The 21248-nt window shown below is 41.1% G+C and overlaps 1 protein-coding gene across 1 annotated transcript in view; it reads right to left on the bottom strand.

Moving 5' to 3' along the window:
• LOC126235880 (B-cell CLL/lymphoma 7 protein family member B-A) overlaps nt 1–19995 on the bottom strand; it is a 42338-nt gene extending 22343 nt beyond the window's left edge. Inside the window, exons 1-2 of the mRNA XM_049944800.1 lie at nt 19756–19995; nt 8602–8677 (exon numbers count right to left, since the gene is read on the bottom strand). Of these exons, the coding sequence (XP_049800757.1) occupies nt 8602–8677; nt 19756–19847 (168 nt within the window). The 5' untranslated portion in view covers nt 19848–19995. The remainder of the gene's footprint in view (nt 1–8601; nt 8678–19755) is intronic.
• Nucleotides 19996–21248: the final 1253 nt, after the last annotated feature.

The following is a 21248-nucleotide window of genomic DNA, read 5'->3' as shown; positions in this document are numbered from 1 at the left end:
TGGAATGGGCAGCTGATCCATAAACTTGACAACCATAGTCCAGACGAGACAGAACTAATGCCCGGCAGAGGTGGAGAAGTGTGGAACGACTCATTCCTCAAGAGATGTAGACAAGGGAGTGAAGGCCATTGAGTTTACAAAAGCAGTCAACCTTCAGATGTCAGATGTGGGGAAACCAAGTAAGCTTGTTGTCAAAACGAAGACCTAATAAACAGAACTGGGGGATCACAGTCAGTTGCTGCATGTCAAGGTAGAGATCCGGATCAGGATGGACCATAGTACGGTGAGAAAAATGCACCACCCTCAACTAAAGGGGAGAGAATTGAAAATGTGCGAGTGTGTACATGTAGAAGCATGCAGGATGACACCCTGGAGCTGTTTTTATGTAGAGGCGACCGAGTGGAAACTAGCCCAAATGCAGAAATTATCCACTTACAGAGCAGGGGTAACCAACAGTCTGCCTGAGGCTACAAGTCCATTAATAGTGATGAGAAAAAGGACACTTAAAATGGAGCCTTGTGGAACACCAATCTCCTGGGTCTCCAGAGAGCTGAGAAGGATACTGACAGACTCTGAACAACCAGTGGGGCAAGAACTGGTGAATAAAAATCAGGAGGGGGCCCTGAAGACCCCACTCATGGAGCCTAAGGAGAATGATTGTGCCAAGCCATGTCATAGGCCTTACGAAGACCTAAGAAAACTGCAACAAGATGGCAGCACCGAGAAAAGGCCTGGCGAACTGCAGTTTCCAGTTTAATCAGATGAATGGCTGGCCCTCCTGAAAGCTGCACTGCTAAGGAGATAAATGATACCACGTTTCAAGGAACCAATTGAGCCAGTGAGCCAACATCTGTTCTAATGACTTGCAGAGGACACTGATCAGGCTCATTGACCAGTAACTATCAAGGGACAATGTATCCTCGCCGGCCTTAAGGACAGGAACCACAATACTGTCTCTCCAGTGAGAGGGAGAAGATATTTTCGTTGTTGAGGATTGAGGTGTTTAAGCAATTGGTTATGGATGGAATCAGCACCAGGAGCTGAACGTGGGAAGAAGAGAAGGTCAAAAGAAGTTCCCATTCAATGAAAGGCTCACTGTAGGATTCTGCCTGACAAGGGGTAAAACATAAGCAGGAAACTTCAGCCTGCTGTTTCTGGAGGAGGAAGGTGGATGGATAGGAGGCTGACATTGGTGCCATCACAAAATGGGCTGCGAGAACTGATGGATCTGCACTAAGGCCACCTGGATGGGCAAGGCATGCAAAGATAGACAGTGCTGACAACCTTGGAGAGTGCACAGTGTTGCCCACGACTAATAAAGGGACAGAAGAACCTAGAGGATACAGAATACTGCTCTACTTATGTAATGGGCTTTGGCCTGAAGACATTTAAAGATAATAAGACCAGCAGAGGACAGGTGCCACTTAAGATGTTGCAAGGCGTGACGACGATCATAGTTGGCAGTAGCAATAGCCATGCCCCACTATGCAAGTGGCCAATACCGAAAAGGGCCCGTCACACGTCAACAGCAATACCAGCAGCGTGGATTATCTTATCAGACAGATCACTGACACTGTCAATACAACCTGACAAAGAAGGCATATACAAGACATGGGAGGTATACAAAGGGCAATCAGCATGATGGAAAGCCCAACAGGGTAAACTGGTCATCAGTAGGCAGGAAGGGAACGAGGGAATAAATGGGAAGTGGTCACTATCACATAGGTCATCGTGTGGCGACCAGCATAAGGAAAGAAGGGGAGGGGAGGAAAGCAAAAGATCAATGGCACAGAAAATGCCCTAAGTGACACTAAAATGATTAAGGGAACCATCATTAAGAAGGCACAGGTCCTAATCTACAAGAAATTGATCACTGAGGACCACCAACAAGATGAAAAAGCACTGCCCCACAAAGGGTGATTGGCATTAAAATTCCAAAAGGGGCAGAAATGGAGAGTTGCTGAAGGGAAGGAGGGCAGTTCGGGCAGCATGTGAGGTGACCTGTCAGTGGGGGAGGGGGGGGGGGGGGGGGGGGGAAATTGCAAACTGTGACCACAGAGTTCAAGTAGACCCAGATGGCAACTGCTTCCAATGCGATGCAAAGTGGGTGCCATGTACTAACAATGTGCATAGGGATCAATGTGCTACCACCACCAGAAGCCCTCAAAAGCCCGACCCAGTTCAGACAAGAAGCATGGAACCCATGAAGCGGTAGTGAGTGATTAACAGTACAACGAGATACGTGCCGAGCAAAAAGCAACAAGTGACCAACTCTGGGAGGTGACTGTGTATCCATTACAGTTCCACTGAATAAGCTTGGAGCAGGTATCCAAATGGGAGGCAAGCAGGCTGGAGCCAATCATGCTGAGGAGAAGAGAGGGGAGGACAGGACTGTGGCGACTAAGAGGGGGTAGGGGAGAAAGATGTAACACAGGTAAAGGTAGAAGTCATCAACACAGGGTGAAGTCTATCATATTTCTGACAAGCCTCAGTGTAAGAAACGATCAAGGGACTTATACTCCTGTATTTTCTTTTTCTTATAAGCCAGGCCATCTTGGTGAGCATGGAGAGTGACAGTCACGACAACTAACACACACGGGTGGCAGAAGGCTTGGGGCTCCCCCCATAGGGTGGATGTCCACATTCACCACAGAGGGTCCACTGTACAGCAGAAAGGCGTGCCCAAAATGCAAGCACAAAAACACCTCATGGGTGGCAGGACATACGGCTTCAAGTCACACTGGTAATGCATAACCTTGACCTCCTTCAGGAGGTTATCTCCATCAAATGCCACAATAAAGGCACCCCTGTAGGTGTGACTGTCCTTACAATCTTTCTGAACATGCCAAACAAAATGAAAGCGCCATACAAAATGAAAGCTCTGTTCCAGATTGGCCCAAAGTTCCTCATCAGTTTGAAGGGTGAGGTCCTTATGAAAAACGACTCCCTGAACTATATTCAAACACTGGCATGGTGTAATGGACACCTGGACATCGCCAAGATCAGAAGTGTGAAGGGCTGCAGCTTGGACAGCAGTAGTAGTTTTGATCAAAAGCGAACCCAACCTCATCTTACTGAGAGACTCCACTTTGCCAAACTTGTCTCATATTTTCCACAAAAATAATATAGTGGCGGTGAACACGTCCCTGTCATTACTAGTAGTACAAACAAGGCAACAGAGGAAGTGTTGTACCCCAAGCTGGTGAGCCTGGCTCTCCTCCCAGAGTGTAGCCAGGGAAGGGAAGACCACAGGAGGAGAGGGAGTGGTGCTCCTCACAGCTGACACCAGGGGAAGGGGCATGCGGATAAGGAGCATTCATGTGTTACAACTGATGTCCACAATCCCTACAGATGGGGCTGGCATTAAAATGCGAAGATGTGTCCAAATCTCAAGGATTTCCAGCACTGCATGGGAGGGGGAACATAGGGTTTCACACTGCATCGATACACCATCACCTTGACCTTTTCGGGCAACGAGTCTCCTTTGAAGGCCCTGACTAAAGCCCCAGTATCAACCCTATTGTACTTGGTCCTGGTTCAACACTAACAACAAAATAAGCACATCATCACTCCAAATTAGCATGCAACTCATCATATGCCTGTAAAAGGGGTTACAGTGTAAGACAATGATGCCTTGTAACATACCGAGACTTATGGACAGTGACAAACAGGAATGTCACCCTGCTTGTCATAAGCAAGCAGCACCCGCGACAGTGGTGGATGCTATTTTAATCAGAACTGAACCCCTTTTTATTTTCAAACTTGCTGTTACTTCACCAAACCTGACCTAAAGATGTTCAACAAAGAATTATAGCTTTGTCATCAAAAATAACTATCAGTCCTAGAACAAAGTACAAATGTACCAATTCCCTTGTCTCTTAGCCCTATCTTCCTACCACAGCATAGCCAGGGAAGGAAACATTGTGGGGTTGCGACCATGCAGCCACAAGCAAGAGAAAGTTTGATCCACTTCATCTGCATTGGAGTCACCCAATCCAGGTGGGGGCTCTCCCCACTGGCACCACCCAGCCACTGCAACAGCAACCTGGCTCATTAACCACTGCACGAAGTCCCCCTGCCCCAGCCACAATGAGCCTTGGCATACATGAAGAGTTTCCAACTCTGGCACCATTAGTCCACTCCCTGCATTACTTAATTGAACCCCTTCCTGGGCCGACTCGGTAGTGGACCAACCAGGGGACAAAAAGGTCGTGCTGGATGTTCTCTTAATCTCCATTTCCGGCCCCCTCACAGTGATGCCCATGAAGAACACCTCAGACTGCGTGACCAAAGCCAGCCTGGAGCTGTGAGCATAGAGACTCCACCTCCACTTGCATTGGGACACAGCATTCAGTTCCTACCCATACTCAAGTTGGTGGAAATGTACACTATAAAAACACAAGAAATTGAAGATTAAACTACAGAAAAACACAGACTAAGCAACTTGTTCCTACTCAAACTTTTAATATAATGCACAAATGAACAGTCTCCACAGCTGCTACTGCAATAACAGATGACAGCACCCTTTTCAACCAAAAATGAGATACTGATTGATAGTGTGATATCCTACACTAGATAATGCCACCAATAGTTGTTTCTTAGAAACACCTGAAATCTCTAGACAGTACCCTTAGTTCTAGCCCATAATGCTGCTAAGCTCCAATCTAAAGCTCACAAAAATAATGATAAAAATGGATTAAGAATTGGTTACCATGCCATTTGGTTTCCGGATGGATGTCTCTGTAGTGTTCCCAACATTGTCTATGCACATAGTCCACAGTCAATAATGCAAAATAATCAAGAAAACCCTACAAGAGTAAGTACAGGACAGGTTTATCACAGGGTGCAATCTTGTCCCTGCTCCTTTTTAACACATTGACAATGGACTTGAACTGCCAATCTACACCATGCTGATAAATGTAGTCATGCAGAGAATGAAGTACTGGTATAAGAAACAATTCGAAGGCTAAATTATTTGATACAAATGGATTAAGTAGTTCAACAAGTCATATTCACCAAGAACAGATAGCAAAAGCCTTGCTGTTTGAAAATCTGAATGTGTAACTTACATATGGATCATAGTCAAATATTTGTCTTTGATGACAAGGCCCACAGGAACTTTCACATCAAACATTACTGAAGAGTACAAAAATGTAATACATATGCTCCATTTGCTAATGAGGATCAACTGGGGAGCAGACACTGGACTACAGTTTAGCACAACCTCATTTCAGTTATGCCCGTGTGTACTGTTTTGTTGACTTGTGATTCAACATTACATCATCTTGACAAATGCCAATACAAAAAACATTTTAGTTTCGCTTGGTGAAGTGAATCCAGACCAACAAAAGCCCTACTGATAGAGATGATACACCATAATGTATCGCCAGCAATCCAGTACAAACATAATGAACTGTTTTTCGATCTTAACAACAAATCAAATTATATATATATATATATATATATATATATATATATAAAAACAAAGATGATGTGACTTACCAAACGAAAGCGCTGGCACGTCGATAGACACACAAACAAACACAAACATACACAAACATACACACAAAATTCAAGCTTTCGCAACAAACTGTTGCCTCATCAGGAAAGAGGGAAGGAGAGGGAAAGACGAAAGGATGTGGGTTTTAAGGGAGAGGGTAAGGAGTCATTCCAATCCCGGGAGCGGAAAGACTTACCTTAGGGGGAAAAAAGGACGGGTATACACACACACACACACACACACACACACACACACACACATATATACAGACACAAGCAGACATATCCTTCCCTCTTTCCTGATGAGGCAACAGTTTGTTGTGAAAGCTTGAATTTTGTGTGTCTATCGACGTGCCAGCGCTTTCGTTTGGTAAGTCACATCATCTTTGTTTTTAGATATAATATATTTTTCCCACGTGGAATGATATATATATACCACTGATGATTCTTAACAATTTCTTGATTACTACTTACATAAGTAGAAATCAAATTGTTAATGAAGTTTTTCAATCTTAAAAACAATTGAATTGTAGATATTTTTAAATACAGACCAGATAATGCTTTGCCTGAATAAAGTGAAACTCATCTGGGGAGAAAAAAAACCATTTTCTTGTACTTTTAACAATTAAATGAAAATACCCTTAGGAATTGTAAAGCAACTACGGACAATATGGTCACACAAATGAAGAATTTGATGCCTACTACCTGTCCACTGTCTTTCAGTTGGAAGACTCGTGTTTCATTTTTACAGACAGACATTTGCAGTACCCTACTCAACTATCTCTCCAAATGATAAAGCATCTTCAGGCTCATAATTACTAGTACTTACTAAAATATAATTACTACACAAGGATAAAGAGATACTAGTATTCTGTTCTATTTTAGGAAAATTTATGCTTTCACCTGCCAAGCCATCCTATCCTGCAGGTTTATAAAAAAATGGAAATTCCTATAATCATACACTCCTGGAAATTGAAATAAGAACACCGTGAATTCATTGTTCCAGGAAGGGGAAACTTTATTGACACATTCCTGGGGTCAGATACATCACATGATCACACTGACAGAACCACAGGCACATAGACACAGGCAACAGAGCATGCACAATGTCGGCACTAGTACAGTGTATATCCACCTTTCGCAGCAATGCAGGCTGCTATTCTCCCATGGAGACGATCGTAGAGATGCTGGATGTAGTCCTGTGGAACGGCTTGCCATGCCATTTCCACCTGGCGCCTCAGTTGGACCAGCGTTCGTGCTGGACGTGCAGACCGCGTGAGACGACGCTTCATCCAGTCCCAAACATGCTCAATGGGGGACAGATCCGGAGATCTTGCTGGCCAGGGTAGTTGACTTACACCTTCTAGAGCACGTTGGGTGGCACGGGATACATGCGGACATGCATTGTCCTGTTGGAACAGCAAGTTCCCTTGCCGGTCTAGGAATGGTAGAACGATGGGTTCGATGACGGTTTGGATGTACCGTGCACTATTCAGTGTCCCCTCGACGATCACCAGTGGTGTACGGCCAGTGTAGGAGATCGCTCCCCAAACCATGATGCCGGGTGTTGGCCCTGTGTGCCTCGGTCGTATGCAGTCCTGATTGTGGCGCTCACCTGCACGGCGCCAAACACGCATACGACCATCATTGGCACCAAGGCAGAAGCGACTCTCATCGCTGAAGACGACACGTCTCCATTCGTCCCTCCATTCACGCCTGTCACGACACCACTGGAGGCGGGCTGCACGATGTTGGGGCGTGAGCGGAAGACGGCCTAACGGTGTGCGGGACCGTAGCCCAGCCTCATGGAGACGGTTGCGAATGGTCCTCGCCGATACCCCAGGAGCAACAGTGTCCCTAATTTGCTGGGAAGTGGCGGTGCGGTCCCCTACGGCACTGCGTAGGATCCTACGGTCTTGGCGTGCATCCGTGCGTCGCTGCGGTCCGGTCCCAGGTCGACGGGCACGTGCACCTTCCGCCGACCACTGGCGACAACATCGATGTACTGTGGAGACCTCACGCCCCACGTGTTGAGCAATTCGGCGGTACGTCCACCCGGCCTCCCGCATGACCACTATACGCCCTCGCTCAAAGTCCGTCAACTGCACATACGGTTCACGTCCACGCTGTCGCGGCATGCTACCAGTGTTAAAGACTGCGATGGAGCTCCGTATGCCACGGCAAACTGGCTGACACTGACGGCAGCGGTGCACAAATGCTGCGCAGCTAGCGCCATTCGACGGCCAACACCGTGGTTCCTGGTGTGTTCGCTGTGCCGTGCGTGTGATCATTGCTTGTACAGCCCTCTCGCAGTGTGCGGAGCAAGTATGGTGGGTCTGACACACCGGTGTCAATGTGTCCTTTTTTCCATTTCCAGGAGTGTATTTAATTTCAGTTCAGTGCTTATTCTCATGAAGCATTTATACAGCTAAAGAAGTAATCACCCCATTTTATAAGAACTGCAGGAAATGCTAACATTATTCCATGACTGCATTGCAAGATAGACATACTGAAGAATTACAGAAACTATTTTTTGGGGAAGGAGTCCATCCATTTTGGAATAAGAATTAGCCACTGCTACCAATTTCTTATGAAGAGTTAGAGCTCCAGCCATGAAAGTGTAGAACAAAAAATTTCAGTACCTCTTCAGAAGTAGGGCAAGAGCTTACACACAGATATAGCTTTCACTACCAGTGAGTCACGGGTATAGCTGCAGCTGTTCAAGGAGTTTCAGAAAACACGCCAACATCAGTCATGTCTGCTTCAATAAAAATCTGTATCACAGTCTTACCACCCTGACAAATGGACACCAAGCTTATCTATTAATTGACATGAAACCACAAATTCTCCAAGGTGAGAAACACTACAAATTAAGGGTCTTTTGTTGACTACTGTAACATTACTGTGGGGAAACACAAAAACTTTGAAAAATCACCTGCCAACAGAGAAATGAGTAAGAAGATGTGTGGAATTACTTTCAAGTTGTAAATTGTTTACCTGCCTTGTAGTATTAGTTACCAATATAACAGCACTTATTTTAAGAGACCACCTTAAATGCTTATTAATAAACTCGCATAAAGCAACAGAATTTAGTATGCCTACCTGTTCACTACTGGAAACTGGAACCCATTTGTAGATTTTCATAGTTGTGTCTCCTATAGTCACCCATTTCTTTTCCCTGTAAACAAATCATACAGAAGTTTATTCTAGAAGCATTCACAAATACAGGGTGGGTCAGGAGTTAAGGTACATGCTTTGAGTGGTGATAGTATTAGTGATTCTGAACAAAAAACCTCATATGGACATACGCCCTACTCCAAATGGTTTCAGAGAGAACGCATTTAATATCCCTTTTGTACATTTTTCTTGAATATCTTTAAAACCGCATTCTCCAGCAAAAACTTGTTGCATTACGAAATTAAACTATATTAAATTTCCAGAATGATATTTTCACGCTGCAGCGGAGTGTGCGCTGATATGAAACTTCCTGGCAGATTAAAACTGTGTGCCAGACAGAGACACTAAATTTTCTACATAAAAGACCCCATTCATTTTTTTTTCTCTAGAACTAATGGTTTGTGTGAAGAGAGCATGAGAATGCTGAAAAACACTTAACGCGCATGCACTGTAGTTTACACAGTTTTTGTAGGCCAATTTGAAGTAGCACGTTGAGACAAACGGTTTGATACGGGACACTTGTGGTCTAGCAGTCAAGAAACTACCTCAAATTGGCCTACAAAAACTATGTAAGCTACTGCGCATGTGCGTCTAGCAAGTTTTTCAACATTCTCGCACTCTCTTTGCACAAACCATTAGCTCTACAGAAAAAATGAACAGGACCTTTTTGTAGGAAATTTAATATAGTTTAATTTTTTACTGCGACAAGTTTTCGCTGGAGATTGCGGTTTTCAAGTTATTCAAGAAAAATTTACAAAAGTGATATTAAATGCGTTCTCTCTCTGAAACCACTCTGAATAGGGCATACGTCCATACAAAGTATTTTGTTCGGAATCACTAATACTATCACCCCTCAAAGCATGTATTTTCCTCCTGACTCACCCTGTATATATCACAGCTGAAAACATAAAAAATAGTGCCTATAAATGTGCAGAGAACTGATACTAATAGCTCTGAAGATTTTTGTTTTTGTTTTTAAAAAAAAGCTGTTTGTAAGACTTCTGGGCCATCATTTACAAAATCCTTAGTTTAGAAATTCTACTTTATTAATCAGACCTTAGGCACATCAATCAGTTTTATTCATAACACAATCTTATGTAAAAAACTTAATGCATTATCCAAAATAACATACCCAAAGTAATGATAAAGATCTTACAGACAGCACAACAATCAACACAAGTAAAAGCATACAGGCAAATGCTCTCTTCAGGACCAAAGCTTTCTTTATCTGGGTGGATTAAGCGACTAAACAGCAAGGCCATCAGTCCCTCGGTCAAGAGTCAATCTGGGATAAGTGGCATCAGCTAGAAATTTGATCAAACAGTGATATTATGTAGGGGGGTAAAACTGAGGCACTAAAAGAAATATTGATGTAGGGAGCAGTATGAAGATCAGAGCAGACAAGGGCTCCCCAAGGCTCATCGGTGCTGAGTGAAACTCACCCATATCTGATCCCTCACCAATCTAAAGAAAGGCTATGACAATAAAATAAACACAGCTTTCTCACTTGCAGATTTGTCATACTGTAAGTAAAATCACTAAAAACATAAAGAAATAAAAATGTAATCAGTTGGAACAATAATCGTAAAATAAGTTGAGAGAGAAAACCACATCAGGAAGTGGGTGGGAAACAAACGAATGTAGCTCTGAGCTCAGCATACAATGGAGGGTGTCCCTCCCACAACTGTCCTACCCTCAATCTGTCAAAGTGTTAAAGATGAGAACAGAGCCCACTCGCTGCGAGAAAACACAAAAACCTGTTCAACTGTACTTTCATCAGCAGCTAGTATGAATGATAAAGAATCCACAAGGTCTTGCCTTTATTGGAGTGGTACTCCTAAAAAAAAGTTCATCAGAAAAAATGGGACCAATCACACCTAAAAGCAATTAAAACAGAGCAAAAGAAGTCTAACAAAGATGCGTCAAGGACTCCCCGGGTTAAGCATGTGGCTGGAGATGTCCCAGCCCTCTGACCCCTGCCCCAAAACCAGTTTAAAATATTCAATCTGAGGATAGAAATCACTTTCTCAAAGGAAACTACAAACGAGCTCAACTGACCAAACCCTCCAGCAATATTAGAGGCACAGAATCTGGAAGACCAAGTATGGCACAAAGCCAAAAGGAGGGGGGAATTTCTTCGGGATCTGAATTACTATCTGTAAGGATCCACAACTACAATGTGAGGAATGGCCCACTATGTATGATAAAATTATGTTTTAATCTGGTATGACGAATGGTGGATCTCTTCCAAGAGGAAAGAGAGGAGGAGGACCATGTAGCTGCAATCTCCTTGATAGTGCGGAGTTTATCAAGGGGGCAACAGCAGACCAGATGTTCCTCTGCGAGTGATTAAGAGGTCTTATCTTCATCTGCAAATCTGTAACTGGAATCCTCCTCTAACCGAACAGCCAGCCAGTTCGTTCCCTGGGATACCAACATGACTTAGGGCTAGAGAAAGAAAACAGAACAGGTAGTATGAATACAGTCAGAAAGAACAACATGAGCAGCAGAAATCACATGCTAACACTGTTGACAGAGGTCTGTTTAATAAAACATAGGCCTTTCTTAATGACCATCAGCTCTGCTATAAAAAACTACACATGAGAAGCAACATGTAGTGATTGTGGGTGGGGCTGGTAATAGTATTGATAGGGATGGGGAGTATGACATAGATGGTGACCTGGAAAAGATAGCCACTCTGACTGGCAACACAAATGTGCATTTCGTGGAACTGTTTCAGCGTCACGATCGGCCTCATCTTAATACAGCCATCAGGCGTAATAACATGAGACTTGGGGGTGCGCTGATGACAGAAAGCACGAGTCACATTTCAGTGGTGTCGGTGGAGTCTATCAGCAGGACGGGTTTCACTAGACATGGCCTGCACCTCAACAGGTATGGAAAGGGGAGGTTGGCAAAGCTTATAGGTGACAGCATAGGTGGGGGTGGTGGGATAACTCATGGGAAAATTCCGGTAGTTGTGGGTGTTAGAGCTGTACCTTTTTTAGATTGAAGTATTTCTGCTTAAGGGAAGTCTCTCTAACAAAGAAACCACTTTCGACAAAGCTTAGGTATCCGATTAATGAGGGAATTAGTATATTTCATCAAAATATACAAGGTATTAGAGAAAGTTAGTGAACTGCTTATAGATGTTGACTCTGAAATTATTGGTATATCTGAACACTTCTTAAATAAGGAGATAATTCAGAGGCTTCCTTCACCAGGACACAGGCTGGCTGGCAGCTTTTCTAGGAGCTCTTTGCAGTGTGGGGGAGTAGCCATGTATGTGAAAAACGGTATCCCATTTGAGTCAATTGATGTTTCAAAGTACTGCACTGAAAAGGTGTTTGAATGTTGTGTAGGTGTGGTTAAATTTAGTGGAGCTAAACTTCTTACTGTTGTTATTTATAGATCCCCAGACTCCGATTTCACAACATTTTTGCTAAAGCTAGAGGAGGTTCTTGGTTCACTTTATAGGAAATACAAAAAGTTAGTTATACGTGGTGACTTCAATATTAACTGTGCAAGGAAAAGGATGCTGGTAGACCTCCTTAATTCATATAATCTTATGCAAACCATATTCTTTCCAACGAGAGTGCAAGGGAACAGTAGAACAACCATAGACAACATTTTTGTTCATTCCTCATTACCAGAAGGGGATTCTGTTAGCAAAAAAGTGAATGGCCTTTCAGATCATGATGCACAAGTTTTAACTCAAAGATTTTTGTGCTGCAACACATGTTAAATATAGTTATCAACTTTTTAGGAAAGCTGATCCAGTTGCTGTAGAGACTTTTGTAAACCTTATCAAGGAACAAGAGTGGCAAGATGTTTATAGTGCTGATACAGTAGATGATAAATATAATGCTTTCCTCAAGACTTTTCTTGTGCTCTTTGAAAGTTGCTTTCCATCAGAACGTTCAAAACAGGGTACTAGCACAAACAGGCAGCGTGGGTGGTTGACTAAAGGGATAAGAATATCTTGTAGAACAAAGTGGCAATTATATCAAAATGTTAGAAACAGTCAAAATCTAAATGCAGCAGCCAAACAGTATTGTAAGGTGCTTAAAAAAGTTATTAGGAAGGCAAAAAGTATGTGGTATGCAGACGGAATAGCTAAGTCTCAGGATAAAATTAAAATCATATGGTCAGTCGTAAAGGAAGTGGCTGGTCTGCAGAGACAGGTCAAGGATATAGAATCAGTGCGTAGTGGGAATGTCCGTGTTACTGATAAGTCGCATATATGTACAGTATTTAATAACCACTTTGTGAATATAGAAGGTGAACTAAATAGAAACCTAGTCCCAACAGGGAATCATATAGCGCTCGTAGAAAAAAGTGATCCGAGACTGTTACCTGAAATGCTCCTCCATGATACTGACAAGAGGGAGATTGAGTTAATAATTAAATCACTTAAGACCAAGAACTCTCATGGATATGACGGGGTATCTAGTAGAATACTGAAGTATTGTTCTATGTATGTTAGCCCAGTACTTAACTGTATCTGTAACTTTTTCTTTAGGAGTGGTCGGTTTTCTGACCGATTAAAGTACTCGGTAGTGAAGCCACTTTATAAAAAGGGCAACAGGGATAATGTTGACAATTTTAGACCTATTTCTATGCCATCGGTGTTTGCTAAAGTTATCGAGAAGGTTGTATATACAAGGTTACTGGAGCATTTAAATTCACATAATTTGCTGTCAAATGCACAGTTTGGTTTTAGAAATGGTTCAACAACTGAAAATGCTATATTCTCTTTTCTCCGTGAGGTTTTGGACGGATTAAATAAAAGGTTGCTAACGATAGGTGTTTTCTTTGATTTAACGAAGGCTTTTGACTGTGCTGACCACAAAATATTACTGCAGAAGTTGGACCATTATGGAGTAAAGGGAGTAGCTTACAATGGGGCACTGTTAAATGGGGCATTCCCCAAGGATCGGTGCTGGGACCACTGCCGTTTCTTATTTATATAAATGATATGCCTTCTAGTATTACTGGTGATTCAAAAATATTTCTGTTTGCTGATGACACCAGCTTGGTAGTGAATGACCTTGTGTGTAATATTTAAACATTATCAAATAATGTAGATCATAAAATAAGTTTGTGGCTTGTGGAGAATAATTTGATGCTAAATCACATTAAGACTCATTTTTACATTTTCTAACTTACAATTCAACAAGAATTGATATTTTGATCAGACAGAATGGGCATATTATAAGCGAGACGGAACAGTTCAAGTTCCTAGGCGTTCGGATAGTTAGTAAGCTGTTGCGGAAAGCCAATGTTCAGGATCCTGTTCAGAAACTAAATGCTGCTTTATTTACCATTACAACAGTATCTGAAATAAGTGACAGTTCAACACAAAAAGTAGTCTACTTCACACATTTTCATACGCTTATGTCATATGGTATTATTTTTTTGGGGTAATTCTTCTGATTCAAAAAGGGTATTTTTGGCTCAAAAACGGGCTGTTTGAGCTATATGTGGTGTAAGTTCGAGAACCTCTTGTCGACCCCTATTCAATAGTCTGGGAATTCTGGCATTGCCCTCACGGTATATATTTTCTTTAATGTCGTTTGTTGTTAGCAATACTAGCTTATTCCCAAGAGTTAGCAGCTTTCACTCAGTTAATACTACGCAGAAATCAAATCTGCATGTGGAATGCACTTCCTTGACTCTTGTGCAGAAAGGAGTGCAGTATTCTGCTGCATCCATTTTCAATAAGCTACCACAAGAACTCAAAAAACACTTAAGTCTAAACTGAAGAGTTTCCTCATGGCTCACTCCTATTCTGTCGAGGAGCTCCTGGAAGAGCTGGAAAATTAAGCAAATTCCAGTGTTACATTGTTGATTTTCTTTATTTAAACTTGCGAATTGTCACCTGAATACGTTTCTTGTATTTCATTTTATCTGTTTCTACTACCGTGTTATAATTTCATGTATTGACTCGTTCCATGACCATGGAGACTTCTCCTTAATTTGGTCCCACGGAACAATAAATAAAATGAAATAAATAAACAAATGTAATTTCTAACTGTTAAGAAATGTATTTACATCCATTCTTGAAAGTAAGCTTTCAAGTTTCAGTTTGCATTTATATTCAAGCATTTGCCATTTTATTTCTTTCACCATCTCCGTGATCATTTCCCTTGAGAGAAACAAACCTGCACCTATTCTCGTTGCCCTTCTTTGTATGCACTGAATAACCTCTGTTAGTCCCATTTCGTACGGGTCACACACACACACACACACACACACACACACACACACACACACACACACACACACTAGCAATTTTCTACGACTGGTCGTGAGCGTGATGTGTTTAAGCAATCGCCTTTGTAGACTGATTGCATTTCCCTAGTATTCTGCCAAGTGATTGTTCTATTTCATATCCTTACGAATTGTACACCCAGAGATTTGTATGAGTGGACCGATTCCAACTGTGACTGTAGGTGTAGCCATATGACTTTCAATTTTGTGAACTGCACAATTCTACATTCCTGAACATTTTAAGCAAGTTGCCAATCTTTGTACCACTTCAAAATGTTATCAAGATCTGAATGAATATTGGCATGGATTTTTCCACACAGTATTTCATTACAGACAACTACATCATCTACAAAAATCCAGAGATTACTACTGTAAGAAACAATTGAGGTAAAACACTGACTTTCATGAAGAGCTATTTATTAATCTCCTAGTTATAAATTTTGGTACTGAACTGGCAAAAGAAAATAACTTAAGCAACAAACTCTTGTTTTTTCAATGAATATTGTTTCTCCATGAACACACTAAACTACTGTCCACTATTCAGCTTCTCTGGCACGTCACCAGTCTTGTCAGCAGGCAAATCCTTAAACATCCAATCTGAATCCCACACTATTAATACGGTCTGCAGGGTCATTAATATACAACATGGACAGCAAGGATTCCAAAGCACTTGCCTGGGGCACATCCGAAGTTAGTTTTACATTTCTCGACAACTTCCTCCTACATAACATGCTGCATGCTCCCTACCAAAAAATCCTCTATTTCATCACAAATGTTGCATGATACCTCAATATGATAGCACTTTCGATAAAATGTGTAGAAGTGGTATTGAGTCAAATGCCTCTCCAAAATCTAGAAATGCTGCACATACCTCACTACTTGATCCAAATTATTCAGTTCATCAGGTGAAAAAAGTGAGTTATTTTCACCAGGATCAGTATTTTCAGAATCCATGCTGGCTGACATGAAAGATCATTATGTCAAGTTCAGAATACGTTCTAAGATTCTACAGTGAATGGATGTCAAGAATATCGGACAATAGTTTTGTGGGTCACTTCTACTGTCCTTTTAGATCGGTGTGACCTGTGCTCTCCTGCAGCCAGAGGCACAATTTTCTGTTCAAGGGATCTTTGATGTGTTATGGTTAAAGGGGGGCTAACTCTGCCGCAAATTCTGTATATAATCTGATAGGGATGCCTTTGTGTCCTGGAGCTTTGTTCAATTTTAGTGATTTCAGCTGATTCTCAATACCATGGTCTCACCCACATTGCCAAGGCTGTTGAGAGTCCACTACATAAGAATATCGGCATATAGACATTGTTTCCAAAAAATATTGATATATATCAGTGACGGTATTTCCCTAATACAACAATATCAAAATGGCAATATTGAGTGCCAATATCTTTATTTCATATTTTTTCAGAATTGTCATTAAATATTTAAAGTTGTTCATTTGAAGTTTTAGTAGAACATAATTTTACTTTCACTGTGTGAAGGAGTCTTACTACTTTTTGGGCTTTCATCACATCCAATCTTTCTCTTTGATGTGTAAAGCAATTGTATGTGGCACAAAGGAAGTCCAACTGCACTCAGGAGTGGTGTTGTGAATGGAATAGCAAGATTTACAATGTGAAGAAACAGCGTAGCTGTTGTAATAAGAAACAAAAATCTAAATGACAAGATAGATCTTTATTGTGGGCAGAGATTTCTGTGGGAAAAAGCTGACAATCGGCACTGAAAAACCTTCGTGCCATTTGTTTCTCACACAGAGGTGCACACCTGGGTACAGTCACGGTTCTGTAGGCAACAACAAATATGGTTCCATAAACATACTGACCACTTTATTACACAATGTGATAAATTTATTAAAAGTTACAGCAATTTCTTTTGAAATAATCAGTTTACTTAATTTTTTCCATTTGTCCTGTTATCATTTGACGGCCCCTTATGCTACAAAAACTTTCATTAGCAAAAGTCTTTCAACAGCAGTTAATAGCAACTTTCTCTCATGGTTCTGGGTATACTTGCTACTAAGCAATATCCACTGCATAGTCTGACTTTCTTGAAGCTAATGTTGAAAGGGTGTGTACAAGATGGGGGAACAAAGCAAGCTGAAGATTTTTTTTCCCTGAGGATGAGTGAGCGACTACTGCCCTCCCCTTGCCCCTGATTACATACACACTTCTTGTATACGAAGTAATGAAGGTTATGCACAACACCATTTTTTTTTCTAATTTTGAGTACTCTTTACAAGCGAAGCTGCTGCACATCCACATACTTCACCTCATCTTCACTGATGCACAAATTACCAATGTGACATCAAATAGAACAACTAACACCTGGTGGTAGTTACACCAGTCGGTAAAACCACCCCAGACGGTGTCTCCTAGCCCATAACAACATACAATTATTTCAATTCCATAAGAGAAAGATGTACTACCGCAAATATACATTTCCACATCATTAATTTGTTTTTAAATTATCCTCACAATATCTACCAATTTTCTTACTTTGGACTATGTACGTTCTTCGCTGGATTCCAGGAGATGAGGAAAGACCATGATGTCAACCCAATGGAAGGTAAGCAGGAGACATCAGAAAAAAAACACAGAAGCAACAGAAATGCCTTTAGCAAAGAACTGCACTGCACAGAAGAGTCTGGAAAGTCTTTATCCAACAGCAGAAGACAAATTGCCCCTTCAACCTAGGTTTCCATGAGAATACTCCTTGCCCATGTACTGCAATAACTCAAATCCTGGAAGTTACTGATAAATATCAAATGCACACAGAAAGGCAAGAAAACAATACCAGAAAATAGTTTACAAAATTTCCTTCACCTCAAACTAACATTTCAAAAGATATTTTAGGAAAAGTTGAAACAGGAACACAAATAAAGCAATGGCCAAATAAATAGTACAAATGTTTATAACAAACAGTGATCAGCTCAGCTACTGACAAGTTCTTATAGCTGAGAAATTTAAGTACTTACCATTGCATAACCTAACACACCTGTTAGAAAGATACTTTTCACAGTATATTAATCTGCATAGAAAGATAACTTTCAGATATTTAGTGCAAGTTACTCAGTCAGTTTGTCCCGAACTTTCCTACAAAATATTATTCAATTACAGTTAATTGTGGCATTTGTGGTACATAAGATTAGCATCTCTGCAGGTTTTGTGTGTTCCACTATAGTGTTGACAGCAAATCTGCCCCCTCCCCCACTCTTATGCGCTTTAGTATGGCCAATAAGGGAGGGATCGTATGTTAGCATCTGGCTGCTGCCAAACAGTGGTAAATAAAGCCACAGCTCCATCTTGCACTGGCACCCAGCTAACTAGGATGTATCACCTGCCTAACATTCTTTGAACACAATTTGATGATACCCACACCTTGTCTATCCCGACCTGGTACACTGTCCACCCATGTAATTCACAGCATCTGTCAATAACTGCATGTTTAATGAAAGTGATATGTGAACACTTTAAAATTCGCAGCCAGAATTAGGCCTACTGAACAAAAATGCAACACAATTTGATTGAAATTTCTCATCATTAAGAATAAGGAGTGATCCATAATAGCTTTGGAGAAAATTTATTAGGCGAGACGGCATTCAGTACTAGTTATTCGTGATTACTAGTTTCAACAGTCAAGACCATCTTCTGATACGTAAAGTCTTATTTACATACAGTACATAAAGAGTTATATTAGCCATCGCATATGAGTAAATTCAAATTCTACATTTTATACCTTTAAAATACTTATGTCCTGTGTTGAATGTGCTACACAATATCCAATAGAATGTCTACATGGTATAAGTGATACAGTCAAAATTGAACAGGACCCACAAGAAGTTTTTTTTATACGTATGAAAATATGGAATTTCCTTTCCTCATTTGTAATTACGAACAATGATAGTACATGTACTTAAAGTTAATGCATCACTTCACATAGCAGAAGACGACAGACTTAGGCCTAATTGTTGAAACCAATAATCCGGAATAAGTAATACTGAATGCAACCTTTCCTATAACATTTTCTCCAAAGCAACAATTTTCATTATGACAACGATTATGTGTAAACCCGTGTACCATCTATTGCATTGATGGGCTAATGAATAAATTTACGAAATGTAGCCAGAGCTCATTTTTTAAAAAAAATTATGAAGCTGCCTATAATCCAGTTCACTGTGAATTACTGCAGTTGCTATATGCACTGGTACAATTCTGCATGAAATACCAAGAGTGTAATTTGCTTGAAGAATGCAGTTCCAAGTTTATTTAAGGTACTCAGAATTAACCATGGCAGTGGAAAGAAGTAAACGCGAAACTCATATCTGACGTTCTTTTAAGATCTTAATGGTCGTTTAAAATCCATTACGAAAGGCTGCCGACCACTGTAACCTGTGACGAAAGGAAGAAAATCGTCGCATCACATACGTCATGTAACATTAATGATAAATGTTAAACTGGTTCTACCATTGCAGAGCTTATACAGGGTTATTTCCATTACCCCTCAAAATTATGCACCTCAAGAATACCTCTACACCATCTTTTCACATGCTCGGTTTTATAGCGAGACCACTTTTCTGCATATCCTCTCATTAGAGAAAATGTTTGAAAGTATTTCTAACTAAATTTCGCCATTACGAGATTTTTATCTTTCGCTTTCTCTTTTGCGGCACTAACACCCCAACCAGGAAAAATTTAAGGTACGAAAATACATAGAGCTTTTGTTCAGTTATGATAGTGTTGTCAAAGTTGATCAGCAGAAGCGCGATTAATGACAAGACATTTTTCAACTTACCAATGTCGAACTTTGTCGACGACTTGCATGACACGTTTAATGTCATCTTTAGCTCGGCTTCGGGTTTCAGCTCTTACGGATCTCGACATCATTTTGGAAAATGATGCTCAAAATCTAATGTCGGCTGTGCCAGATGGCATTTGTATCACCGCTTCTACTCTGGCTTAAGCAGACTACAAGCAACACTGTACACACTACACAACAAGCGAGACCACTTCGATATTGGATGTTCCTTGGTATCACAGACATTCCAATAGATACAGGGATCAGTAATATGCAACAGCGAAACAACCTTGGACAGACCAATGTGCTTGCGTTTAGCTGCTTTTATTGATTTTGACCATTATGACAGAACGATATGTAATTTACGTATGGTTTAGACGACTGAAAATCGATATACATTTGACAGAACATAACATCGAACTATTCCACAAAACAATTCTATTAACAGCATTCACACAGGCCGTCAGTGAAAAGGTACTAAAAAATTAATCGGCAAGAATGTTTTGAGTCTGTGAAGTACCACGAGTCGTAGAAGTATTTATTTATTCGTCTTTTGGCCATTCATCATAACTGTATAGGACACACACGGCAGCACATGTCAGCATCCACATGACGCTTTTTCCTTCGTTCAAATTGGCGCATGCGCTTACATTTCCAGCAGCGCAACTAGGTATGCCAATTCGCGCTTGCGTAATTTCCAAAAAATATTGACCGTGCGTACAAGCGTGTTGCTTCGCGCGTTCGGTGGGAATTTCTTGGACTGCATAGCAAAAGAGAGGCGGCTGGGGCCTATGTGTGTTTCATCGTGTAGTGTCTTAAGAGTTAATATATGTCCAGACGATGCCTCTCTCTTCGTGCGCAATCGCGGACACACGGGAATAAGAGCGCATGTACAAAAATTATGGAAAGAATGCACATACGCATGGGCATTTTCGTGTCCACTAGTTGCCTCATTAGATAAGCAGTCTGCTTAGGATACCTACCCTAATTTGTTTGGTAGATTGGGCTGCATTTAATGTGATGAAAAGGCCACAAAAAAGAAAACACTAATCCGACAGTGAGGTAAAAAGTATCAAAATAATAAGGTACGATTAACAGAAAGTGACGACAACGTTCGGACTGGCAAATCCCAGAAAGAGGTCACAGCACGATTTTAGACTTCCTGCTTGGGAAACTGCGGCGATAAATCTAGCAATAACACTTCATTAGCCGGTAACCGGCGATTTATATCTCAGTCTGAACTATTTGTTTCGCATCAAAATAAATAAATAAAAAGTTTATTGGTTATTTCTGAAACTGGAAAATATGTAAGGAAAGTTCTTAGTCGTTAATTGAAGGTCATTTAACTTTCAGTGCGTCATTTCTAAATTATTTTATAAAAAGTTGTGCAAACAACTTTAACCATGAAATATTATGTGCAGATTATCGTCTTCGGCCTCAACAAATTTGGGAATGTTGTACACGCCAGTATCCACTAGAATAGAAGCTGT

Source organism: Schistocerca nitens, chromosome 1, assembly GCF_023898315.1.
Source record: "Schistocerca nitens isolate TAMUIC-IGC-003100 chromosome 1, iqSchNite1.1, whole genome shotgun sequence".
Classification (NCBI taxonomy): Eukaryota; Metazoa; Arthropoda; class Insecta; order Orthoptera; family Acrididae; genus Schistocerca; species Schistocerca nitens.
The sequence above is the reverse complement of the archived record's forward strand: the minus strand, read 5'-3'. Positions and strand labels throughout refer to the sequence as shown.